The sequence below is a fragment of the Crotalus tigris genome, unplaced genomic scaffold (assembly GCF_016545835.1).
Source record: "Crotalus tigris isolate CLP2741 ecotype Arizona unplaced genomic scaffold, ASM1654583v1 scf7180000017666.379230911805:20528666, whole genome shotgun sequence".
Classification (NCBI taxonomy): Eukaryota; Metazoa; Chordata; class Lepidosauria; order Squamata; family Viperidae; genus Crotalus; species Crotalus tigris.
This window is the reverse complement of record NW_024096552.1, coordinates 10760784-10773945: the sequence shown is the minus strand read 5'-3', so window position 1 is coordinate 10773945 and position 13162 is coordinate 10760784. Positions and strand designations below refer to the sequence as shown.

General features: G+C 32.9%; 1 protein-coding gene across 2 annotated transcripts in view; it reads left to right on the top strand.

Moving 5' to 3' along the window:
• STK17A (serine/threonine kinase 17a) overlaps positions 1–11808 on the top strand; it is a 53478-nt gene extending 41670 nt beyond the window's left edge. For both annotated transcript variants that reach the window (XM_039336691.1, XM_039336692.1), the window contains exons 4-7: positions 7229–7355; positions 8455–8503; positions 8595–8771; positions 9447–11808. In XM_039336691.1, the coding sequence (XP_039192625.1) occupies positions 7229–7355; positions 8455–8503; positions 8595–8771; positions 9447–9765 (672 nt within the window). In that variant the 3' untranslated portion in view covers positions 9766–11808. The remainder of the gene's footprint in view (positions 1–7228; positions 7356–8454; positions 8504–8594; positions 8772–9446) is intronic.
• The last annotated feature ends 1354 nt before the right edge of the window (positions 11809–13162 follow it).

The following is a 13162-nucleotide window of genomic DNA, read 5'->3' as shown; positions in this document are numbered from 1 at the left end:
TTGTTGGGTCCTAGTGATCTATATTTGTCAAGGGGGATAGATGTTCTCTTACCATTTTCTTGCTTATTTTGATTTTTGTTTCTATTATGTCTTTTGCAGGGTTTTTTTGGGGTGTGTTGGGCTATGGTTTCTTTTTGTGTGATGACTGATGCTCTGCTTTCTCCCTGTTGCTTGTAATTTCCTTGCCATCTTCTCTCTTTAGTGGGCCTACAGTTTCCTTGAGTTTTTTCTTGTTAATATGTTGGAAGAAACTTTTTTTGTTATCCTTGATTTCTGTTGCGAGTCTTTGTTCATTCTAGGCCTTTGCTTTCCTGACTTCTTCTTTGCATGTCCTGGCTTTTTGCTGATTATTGCTCTTGGTTATGTGCCCCTCTTTCCATTTTTTGTATTTGTCCTTTGCGTCTTTTAATTTCTTAGAAAGATCTTTGTGCAGCCATGCTGGTTTCTTCTTGGATTTCTTGTTTTTCTTTCTCAGTGGTATTGTGGTGGTCTGGGCTTTTGTGATCACATTTTTCAGGGTTTCCCATGCTTCTTGGGTTGTTTTTCCCTTTAGGATTTTAATCCATGGGATCTTTCCTAGGTTCTCTCTGAGTTTGTTAAAGTCGGCTCTTTTGAAGTTAGGATGTTGGTTGGATTGTTTTCTATTGCTAGTATTTGTCTTATATTAAATTCCAGTATGACATGATCGCTTTCACCCAAGGTTCCGGTAATTTCGATTCCCTCTATGACTTCTTCTCTATTTGTAAGGATTAAGTCCAGTATAGCTTTTTAAAGAACTCCCTGTCCCTGATTTTCCTGTTGCTTCTTTGCACATATTACTGAGCTGCATTTGTGGGAGCCCTTTGAGGAGTTTCTCCATGGTTAGGACTCAGCAACTGAATAAGAAATCACGGTGTTCCCATTATGCCACTTGGAAATCTCATGACATCACCACTGGATGAATACCTGGAAATTTTACTTTTTAACTAAGTTTAATGTGCCTTTTTATTATTTTCTATCTTGGGATTTATAGCATCCTGTAAGCTTTTGTTTCAAAGTTAAGGCCTAAGAATCTAACACCACCAAACTAAAGCAATATTTACATTGGTAAAAAGTGCATGCTTTACATAATTACAAGTTTTGCTGTCTGTAAAAAATATATATTTAATTTGAAAAATGAGACTTAAGGCCAAAAAGATGTTATGCTGACTAATCAGATAAGCAAAGTCTTACATCACAGTTACAGTACAATGTACAATAAAAGGAGCTCTATCACAGGACTTTTCAACCTTTTCACTGACTGTACCACTTCTAGGATATGGCAGTATTCAAGTACCACCTAGCAAGATGTCAAAAACTTGATGACCAAAAAAAAAAAAAAACCTGTTCAAAGTTGCAATTGCACTGAAATGACTTATGACCATTTTTCACACTTATGACCATTGCAGCATGCCCAGGGCCACGTCATTTATATTTGGATGGTTGGCGTAGAAGAGCCGAGGTGGCGCAGCAGTTAGAGTATAGTACTGCAAGCCACTTTAGCTGACTGTGTTCAGCAGGTCAGCGGCTCAAATCTCACCGGCTCAAGATTGACTCAGCCTTCCATCCTTCTGGGGTAGGTAAAATGAGGACCCAGATTGTTGGGGGCAATGTAAATATATATACATTGCTTACTGTGTACACTGCTTAGAGAGTGCTTGCACTTAAAGCGGTATATAAGTCTCATAAATAAATAAATAAACAAACTGATTCATATTTATGATGGTCACAGTGTTCCAGAGTCATGTGATGCCCTTTTGCATATCCAGTGTTGTAGTTATTGTTTGGTTAGCTAAATTGTCTAAGTTCTCAATGTAGTATGTTTATTGATCAGTTCCTGTTGCTTTTGAAGCTATAGATACTGTAGTTAAAGTCAGTGTTGGATTACCAAAGTTTTTAATAGGTTGTAGATGTTGTTGTTCCTCTTCTGTTGTTTTTTGGCTTGTAGGTTGATCATCTGGAGTCTGGGGTTCGATTTGTAGTATTTTGAAAATATCCTCGGCTTTCACTTTTGACTTAATTAGTTCAGTAGCTTCAAGAATTTTTTCAAGGATAAGTTTATAGTTGAGTTGTGGGTAAAGTTCTTCCATTTCCATGGTGATTAGAGATAGTCCTTTAGTGGAGGCTATATTTAATAAGGGTCAGCCAATATTCACCTCCACACTTTCTAAAATATGTTTTCACCAGCCAGCTGTTTCCAATTCTTATCTTTTGGATAATATGAAGGACAAATCAAGGGAGTCAACAGGCACAGAAAAAAAAGAGGTTCAGTTGCTATGCCAAGTTTCGCCACAAGATGTCCTCAGCAGACCACAAAATCTTTTCTTAAATGCCAATTAGCTTTTTTTATTTTTCAGTTTAAAAAACAGAGAAAAAGATATTTTCCAAAATTAATAGTTTAGGTAAGTGATAAGTCTTTATAATAAGAAATTTCGGGACCCCAAGGTATCCACAGAGCAAAAATCCAATTATCTAATTGTTAAAGTTAGTTCGTTTCTTTTCTTTCCAAAGCTTAAATTCCCAAGTATGCAAATGCTGCTGAATTGAGAGCAGGGAGAGAGTTTCAAGGAGCTTTCACAGGAAGGTAGTTAGGGTAAAGAGAGAGATAGGGAAAGGTCTCACCCAGATCTTCCATGGTACTTCATTGAGCTTAAAAGTGCTTTTGGCTGGTGCAGCTAGGTGGTCGGCCATGTTGATGGCTGATCTTTCTTCCATCGATCCAAAGGAACTGCCTCAGCTGAAGTGGGAGGGCTGCGAGGATCCTCCTCAGTGGTGGTCGCCCCTCCAGGGCGACTTTCGACCCTTTCCAGGATCTTTCAATGGAAAGAAACCAGATGGCGGGGGAGGGGACTCTCCCCTTGTGTCCAAAGACGCTGCAATCCGGAACCAGAAGCCTGGATATTTATATACTGTTAATTGGAAGAATTACAGAATGACTTTTCTGAGTTGACACGAAGAGCCAAGCACAGAATTTTTGAAGAGTATTATTGTTAAGATATCTTGGAAATGGTTGAATTGATATTGCAGGGCAACTAGTTAAAGATATACTTTGAAACATAATGTTAACTACATTAGAGAGGTTGGTGAACCTCACCCAAGCACTAGTAAGTGTTCAGTATAAGGTTGCAGTATAAAGAGAAAAATCTATTGATTTCTCAAAACAACCTGGTGAAAGTACTGTCAGTATATATAATTGATATTCTGTCAAATTCAAACTTTTTAGCTTTGAAAATAAATTCTTGATGGTGACCAGATAATTACAAGACCATTCCAAAATATTCAGAATCCTACAAAGCTTGATCTGAACTATAGCCTTCAGAAACAATTTAAGATATTGGAAATAAATATTGGAATTGTTGTAATCATTAAGGTAGTGTAATAAGAAAGGCAAGCCCGGACTTCTGCTTCCGGATTAGACAGCTTCAGCCACACAAAGAGCTCTTGCTCTTCGATGGCTGCTTTTTTCTCTACCAGTATTTATTTATTTATTTATAAAATTTATATGCTGCGGAAATCCCTAGGGACTCAGGGCAGCATACAAAATTAAAACAATAAATATAACAATAAAAATGAGTACATTCACACAGCATGTCCCAATCGTATCCTGCCCCCCCCCCCGGGAACATCAACCCCAGGCCTGCCGGAACAGGAGAGTCTGAGCTAACTCCGTAGGGCCGATGGAGAAGAAGATCGGTCAGTAAAATAGCCAATCACTTCGCTGTGCCAGCTGAAGTCAGAAAATCATCTAAGCATAAAGAACCACCGTCGTGAATCCGGGTGAGACCTTTCCTCCCTCTCTTCATTCTGAACTATTTTTCCTGCAAAGAGCTTACTTTTTGGGTGACTTCCCTGTTTTGAGAAAGCAGCTTCTGTCTGTTTGGGGGAATAATAATAATAATTCTTTAAATCAACTATAGAAATAGTACTCATTATATTTTGAACCTTTTGGATACTGGGCATCCCTGGAAAGATTTCTAATTTACAGCATTATTTTATTTACTATACTGAAGATATTTGCTTCCTCTGGTCTGTTTCTTAATGAGATAAAGGCTTTTAACGTGCAAAGAAAAGCTTTTTATAGCTTACTGAGGACATCTTGTGGCGAAAATAGTGTTTGGAGAACACTATTTCAGGAATTAATAAGAAGAAAAGATAAAGGCTTGGAAACAGCTGTGGTTTGTGTTTGTGATTTAAAAATTGTGGAGGCAGATGTATATGGACTCTTAATAAGTATAGTTTCCACAAAAACTTTAAAAGATTCTCTTACTATGGAAATAGAAGATTTTTACCCACAGCTTGACTTTGAACTGATATTGGAAAAAATATTGGAAATGACAGAGGAGATGAAGTTATGGAAAAAGACTATCTTCTAGAATCACAAGCTGAGCCCCAAATTTTAAAAGACCAATCTACAGGCCAAGAAGAAGCTTATATGCAACAGTGTACACAATTTGAGTTGGAGGAACTCACTGATCAATTGAACGTTGGAAAAATTCTGGACCCCAAATCCCAGATTAAGACCTTAAATAACTATTCTATAAATCAATTATCTACTACAGAGGAGGATATTTCACAAGTCTATCTACAAATGGAGAACTTTGAAGATCAAAAAATGACTATAAGTGAAGTTCTCCCTTTGCCAAAATTAACAGGAATTGACAGCCAGACGCGATCGATTGAAAGTTATGACAACCTGGATAAGCAAGCTGAATTTATAATATGGAATAAAATGGACTATACTGTGTATATGATTCTGGAAGAAGGGGAAGAGAACTTTGATCAGATTGATTTGTTGATAAACATTAGTACTCAAATACTGAGATTTGATGACATAGAAGCGACAGTACGGAAACCAGCTTGGTATAGAAAAAAAGCCAGAGTTAGATTTAAAAATGTGATTTAAAATTTTAATTATTGGGTCAAAAAGGCTTTAGAAATTTGGACTGATTGGACAATCTAATCGAGTAAATGAAAGCAGTAAGATAATAATTGGTGTAATAATATGTCTGTCTTAGATATGATATTTAATTTGGTTGAGAGTTAAATTTTACTTAACAGGTCGAAATGATTCTTTTTTTGTTTTTTGTTTACTTTGTTTATATAGAAAACTATTTTGTAATAGCAGAAGAATTAGATCTACGATAAGAGAAGAAAGGGTATTAATTAATGATGTATCAAATTAAGAGATGGAATATATGTGAAAATATTAGAATGTTATTCTTGGAATATTTATGTATTTAGAAAGGATACTCAAAATTTTATTAATATGTTTGTTTAAGATCAATTGGAATATTTTAATTGAAATTAGAGGAGCTTAATGGCAGGAGTGATTTATGTAGATGGAATAGTAGGGATGGTTCTGTGGATTGACTGAATTTTAAGAAGAAATAGATTAAACTAAATTTGCTATATTATGTGAGGAAATAGAGGGGGGGATTTTTTTAAGGTATTAATTTTAGTTTTATATATATATGACTTGTTTTGTTATGATTGATTACCCTTTCACCACGGTGTTTTCCTGAGCACTTTGATGTTAAAATTAAAAAAAAAACCAATAAAATGTATATTAAAAAAAAAGAAAGAAAGGGAAGCTCGCAGTTTCCTGAACAGATACTGTAATGATTATCTGTTCAGGACAAATAATATACAAAATAATTTTTGATTCACATAATAATCATCATCTTAAATGGATAGACTTACATGGGGACTCAAGGACAAATGTGAAACCAAGTACTATAAAATCTGGGAACAATTTTATGATTAGATAGACAATAACAGGGTAGCCAAGATAAATGTATAGTGCTAGAATAAAATATAGATTATAGACAAATGTATATTTAAAAGATAAATAGATATATAGAAATAAGGGGGAAAGTGTTAATAGTATATTATAAATAGTGAACAAAGTTCAAGAACTATATGTCTATATGAGTACTAATACTATTGTAAAATATTGGAAGATGTATGGAACCAGTGATGTCATATCTATGTCCAATGTGTTTTTAATTTTGTATTATTAATAAAAATTTATTAAAAATAAAATAATCATCATCTTAAACTGATGATGGGGCAGACATAAATTAATGAATACTAGTTTGATAGCAGTGATATTTATCCTAAATAGGTGGGTAGAAATGTAAATAACACATGGTAAAATCCAAAGCTTTGATGGGAAGAAATGTTATATGCCTGATAAGAAATCATCACATAATGTTTTTCTTATGTTTTCTCTTGAAATTTGAGATTATTTTTCCTCTGAAGCTGAGCTTTTCCTAGAAAAAAGGCACAAATTTAGCCCCAAGCTAAGTCTCCAAATCAGGAAAACAAAGAAAGTTGGGAGGGGGGGACCAGTGAGAATGAAAGTTATGACTTTGTGAAATCTTAATTGAAGATGATTTGTAATTGGGTTGTACATAGCTCACTGATTTAAGGAATGGAAATAGTGTGCTTTGAACATCAATTCTCACTGTGAAATGTTATCTACTTGAATTATCTATAGATATCCATTATTTGTACTGCTTTTCGTTTTTTGTGATTCTGGGATAAGTTTGTGGATTTAGTTGGTTGCTTTCTCTCCATGTTCTTCTTAGACTTATGATGGAAGAACATAATGGACTGACCCAGAATGGGAGACTGAATCAATCCAGAGTCCAGTAAAGACTCTGTTCTGATGAAGGATAAGTCAATTGTTCCATTATAGACAAGACAGATGCGACTAAGATAGAGATAAAGTTGACAGACAGCATAAATATTGTTATGGGTTGAAATTCCTTCTCCTACAATAAGCTTAGAGAGAGGAGATTTATTCCTTTTTGCCAATTTTCACAATCTTGAACATTGAGGCAGAAATGCCTCTCTTCCATTCACAAAAGGAAAGCAAATGGCAGTTTGTATTTGAAACCTTTCTCTTACACTAGAGTATTTGCAAAATTGAGCTATAAAGCTGAAGGCCACGGACAGAGGAAGAAGATAATGACCATTAACTCACAAGAACTAACTTATAATATTTTTTACAAAAAAAAATTATAGCAACAACCAATTTAATTGTGTCTATGAATCTTACAATTTTGCTTCATCAGACCCTGCAGATATACTTCTGTTTGTCAAACCATTTCTAGCTATTTCTGTGAAAAAGTACACATACTCCTATTTCTGTTTTTAATGGCTGAACTATTTTCTAGTAAGCTTATTTCCCTTTATATGTTTTTAGCCGCAAAACATTTTGTTAACTTGTGAATCGCCATTTGGAGAAATTCGGATAGTTGACTTTGGACTTTCCAGAGTAATGAAAAATAGTGAAGAAGTAAGAGAAATTATGGGAACACCTGAATATGTTGGTATGTTTGTTATTTATATGATCTTCAGAACAAATACCCTGCAGCATATAATGCAAATGTTTGAGTTATGTGATATTTATCAGAATTTAAGCTTAAGGTGTTTAATATTTAAGAATTTAATGTTTCATATCTTATAATATCCAATTTCTATTCCAATAAAAATTCAGAAGAACAAATAAAACCTTTTCACAGTTTGTGTGAGCATAACCTACATTCATTAGTTAGCATTACATTCCTTAGATTTCATTTGATTCTTGCAACTGGGCTGGCAAAGCAGATTTTCCAGTCATCTTTTTCCCAAGGTAACAATAGTAATAACACTTAGATTTATATACTGCTCTATAGTGTTTTACAGCACTCTCTGGGCAGTTTACCTCTGAAGGATGGAAGACTGAGTCAACCTTGGTCCCTTCCAACTTTACTACTATTACTATTACTATTACATTAGAATTGAACTCCAGTATATGGACAGAGTTAGCCAGCAATACTGCATTCTAATCACTGCAACACCCGGGCTCTTATAAAGTAGTTCCTCTAATTCTGTGAAAATGCTTTGTAGAATATTGAAAGCATTTTATCTGCTTGTAAGGTAAGCTATAGGAAGGACACTCGTGAAAAATCAAGTAATTGCACTTTCATTACCATCCATTCCTGTAAACTGAGTTTTTGGAAACTCCTTACACAGTATGTCCCAGTACTATATAATTTCTTAAAAATCTCAAAAAAGATAGTAAAATACTATTTAGTCATGATCACAATAAGGAAATAAGTAGGTTTTAATAAATTGCTTCCAGAAGGCAATTAGTTCATTTTTTTAATATTCAAGATTTATTACATGTTTGATGTTTTTATACAATTTGCCTTTGAATGTAAATAAAATTTGATTAGCATGTGTTACACTTCAACTTACATCTCCAAATGAAGTTTATATATTCTCTCCCTTTCACATTATTATACTGTTTCAGTTCTCAGTTCCAAGGGCTGAAGAATTTGTTTCTACTAACTAGATTGCACATGTCAAAAGAAATACAAGAAATACCATCTCTTTGCCATCTTATTGTTGTCTTTTTTTGCAATTTAACCGTATTTTTTCTAATAGCTCCAGAAATTCTAAGCTATGATCCAATCAGCACTGCAACAGATATGTGGTAAGAAAAGCACTTTATTGAAATGTTAACTCAAAACCACATATTTTTCTCTCATGAAGCTTACACATTTTTATTTTGTTTTTCTATTTAGGAGCATTGGAGTGTTAACATATGTCATGCTAACAGGAGTGTCACCTTTTTGGGGGAATGATAAACAAGAAACATTCTTAAATATATCTCAGATAAATGTAAATTACTCTGAAGATTTTGATCTTGTATCTGAATATGCAGTAGATTTCATCAAATCTCTTTTGATTAAAAAACCCGAGTAAGATGTATTTTAATTATTTTTCTTCATGAATATTAATCTATGTAAATGAAAAATAAGAATTGCAAATGTAAATGATTATTTAAGTTACTTTACTCTTGGCTTAATATATTTCACAATATCATATCATGTGATTTTGCATTAGCAGTAGATTTTGCTATGATTCTGAAGATTAAACTGAAAATATAAAACTTTATAGATATGATTTTAATACATGTAATTTAACTTTTCTGGATGTAGATTCACAGGTTGATGTTCAGGGCTACTGTGATATAATCTATTTATTTCATCCTAAAATAAAAAATAACCTCTGATGAAAACTGTAAGTTTTAAAAAAGAATTTGACTACTTGCAATAGATTGTATCTTAACATTTGAAAAACATAGTTCATGTGAAGTTGAAATATTCTTAAAGCTAACAAGATTCCAGAGAGGTGTTTTCTTCAAAATGATCAAAATATTGACCCACATAAAATAACTGGTATAAAGTGACTACTGAATTATTCTTAGTTGTGATTTATTTATGATTATTCAAATTATGCAGTCTAATTTAGTATATAATTTACAGTACAAGTCAACATTTAAAATAATGTGAAATAGATTTTGAATGTGATTTTAAGCCTTAAAATTTTGTTGCCAGACTCTTTAAATCAATTTCTCTCTTTTTTCTATTTAGGAAACGGGCAACTGCAGAAGAATGTTTGCTGCATTCTTGGCTGGCTCAAACTGATATGCCTGATAAAATATGCTGTATTAAAAACACAGAAGATGAAACAAATACCACTATTATAAATGAAATCTCTACATCTGAAAATTCTACAAACGGAGAAAAAACAGAAGAACCAGTAGTAAAAGAAGAGCTTATTTTAATGGCTTCCTATACACTGGGTCAGTGCAGGCAATCAAAAAAAGATAAAATTGTTACACACAAAACTATTTCAAAATTATTTAAATTTAAGGAACCATTTCTCCATGAAATACCTGGAGTTTACTGAAAATACTCAATACCTGCAATTTATTGAACTGCAGCTTGCTTCTACTTTGATCCCTAACTTGCCTGATTGGCTCTTTTCTTTTAGATCAATTATGTACAGCCAAATAACATTTATATAAAAATGTTATTGTAAAGTAGAAGGAAAATATTAAAAAAATCATCTGCCAAACACCTTAATATTCTATGGAATTGATAATATTGGAAATACTTAATACAGAAAAAAGTTGAAACATTAGTTTATTTTAAAATATCCAATACATGTAAAGCATTGTTTTAGATGTTCTGTTCAAGTACGTATTCATGGTAGATATTTCAGTTGCCTGAATAAAACTGATGTATTTTTTCAGGTGCATAAAATAGCTAGTTAGACTTTGGATACTAGTATATAAGTTTCCAGATTTCATAATTTAATATTATTTCTGATAAATACCTCTATCTGTACTCCTAACTTTAATTTTAATGTTTGCCATTGGGAAAAGAAGTTTTTTTGAAATATGTACATTAGTTTTGGTATTTAATTTATATACTTATCATTTGGGACCAATAATGCTGTTCTTTAGTTATTAGGGAAAAATGCAAAGTATTTTTAGTTTCTAATATGTTTAGATAGACTTGAATCTAATTTGGCCAGTGGGCTTTTACTGATCCTATTTTTAGCTTTGCTCCTAAATTTATTTTATTTCAGCGCTTCTAGTTTATCAAGATGTTTTGTCTTCTTTAAAAAAATTGATCACAGAAATAGACATATCTTGCTATTTTGCAGATTTTTTCTTCTACTTATAAAAGGATAGCTGTGCTATAACTCAAAGAATGAAAGATCCCTAGAAACCTACTTATTTGCAGAATGTACATCATGCGGTTTATCTATCATCGTTTGCTTCTTAAAATTTGTATTCTACATTCATGAAAAGTGCTTTATTTCTAATAGATTCAGAACCATATTTAGACTGTAGATTTAAATAGAATAATTTGATTAATTTTCTTAAAATTTCAACATTAGTGCACTAGAAAACTTGAAGAAATGTTCACTATGAAGCTAGTATATTAATTTATATTAAGTATAAATGCAAGTTTCTGACTCCATACTTCTTTATAAGAAATTATGAGGCTCTAGCAATGGTTCTCACAAGTTAAAAATGGAATTTCAAGGAAACATTGATTTGGTGCTTATTATTAATTAATGCAATATTTGTGTTTGTGTCTTTTCATATTTCAGTTCAGGTGCATTCTTAATATATATATATATATATTTCTTAACTTGTAGTTGTAAATCTGAAAAAAACTAAAGGCTTTTACAATTATGTTACCTATACAGAATGAAACCATGATTTATTGTAGTTTGATAAAGAGGATGTCTGTTATTTTCAATTGCATATTAAATTGGACACTATGTCATCCACAGCAAGATCATTACACAAGTGATGTGAATTATGTTATTTGTATTATTTTTGTTACTGTGTGATTATAAAACGATGACAATTTACCTATGACTGCAATGGAGCCTGCTCATTATGGTTGCATGTTGCAAGACAGCCTCACTATACAGCCCCTTCCCCTTCTCTCACTGAAGTGCTCATTAAAAAAATCTAATCATTTCTTCTAGGCAGCTTCTAGTTGGAAATATAGATAAGGACTTGCACTCTAGATACTTGGATCATAATGCAGCATAGTCAACAAGAAATAGGAGTACCAAATAAAGTGTTATGAATAGTAGATAAACACCATGTCTTTAAATAGCTAAGCAATTTTACAAAATCCTGATAGGTGCACTATGATTATGGAAACACCACCTTTAAATACTACAGCCCAATTAGGTTCTTCCATTGGCCAGTACAAAAATTATTTCTTTAATATGGTAAACTGTTTTTTCTGGTTCTTTGATGATCTTTAGAATTTGCATATCATTATTTTTTTTCAACTCCCCAAAGAGGAATATTCATAATGTTTTAAGGAAATGTTTAATTCTGAAATTGTTTCCTGCTTTCCAATAAAAAAAATGTCATTCCATTCCAAAGAATTTCTATTAAATAATACTACCAAAGTTTTAATTGCTTCATAATTTTTGCTATGTCTTAGTTGAAAAATTATCTCCATCACTAATAATAGTATTTGTTTTACTAGTATAGTCCTGAAAGCCAAGAGTAGTTGGTAGTTCAACTCTAAATGGTCTATTACATATTACAGTTCACAAAATCAGTGAAATTGTGCCAAGCTCCTAATTGACTTTGTAGTTGTGTCATTCATTTCATCAAATTACTATAAGACAAAATAGTTTTTTTTCTCTACTTTAGTGGGTAAATTTTGTTTGACAGTTTGTTCTCTGAGGAATCAATATGTAATTGGAATTCACAAGGATTCATCTTATTGACCTAAAAGTTTAATTCCACTTCCTTTTTCCTCAGCAAAGCTTACTTATAAAAAGTACTATTTTTAATTCATAGCTAAAATTGGGCTTCCAAAACTATATTTGATTTGCTTGTAATTGAGACAATAATTATACTGAAAAGCATTAGCAGTTGAAGTTTAATAATTTATTTTCAGAATATTAGCTATACTACTTGAGCTGACAAATGAGAATACAATACTTTCTCTGATATGTATGCAATTGTCAAATGTCCAGCTAGCAAATCCAAGAAAAGAACTCCTGGGATATAGTTCTTCCCAAAAGTAACACTTTTATTGAAAACACATATTGATAAAAAAAGAAACAAAACCAGCTCTGAATTTCCCACTTGAATGTCCACATAATTAAACTTGAATCCCCCATTTGGCCGTCCCCTTCAGTCCATTGCAATGTTCAATCACATAGCTCACTTTGTTATGGGAACTGCCTGAACCATTCAAACACTTGCATAGTGTGGCCTTGAAGGGAAGAGCAAGGTTTCACGATCTGCCGACAGATTCTTGGCATTCCATTCCCACCCCATGCAATTCAACTGCCCCCCTTCCACTTGGTATCAAGTTGAGAGCGGAGAAGAACTAGGTGAAAAGCGAATCACTCTTGACAACATCTTTGTTCCCATTTTGTAAACAATATCAAACAATTGTTAAAAAGGGGATTTGTTTTAATAAAAACATTGATTTGCTATCTTGTATATTCCATGGAAAGCAATGCAGTGTGATAAAAGATTTTACATGGTGCAATTTAAAAAATTACTAAAACTTACTATGAGACACTTTATAAGACTGAGGTGGTCTCGAATGAGGCAATACAGGACTATTTAAAAGAAGCCAATCTTCCAAAGGTATCAGAGAATATGCAACACATGTCAAACGAGAAGATAACAATGATGGAGTTCACAGAGGTGATAAAAAGGCAAAAGAAGGATAAAACTCCAGGACCCGATGGTCTCCCTGCAAAGTTTTATGTACTGTGATGACCCAAGCCCCCGAATGGA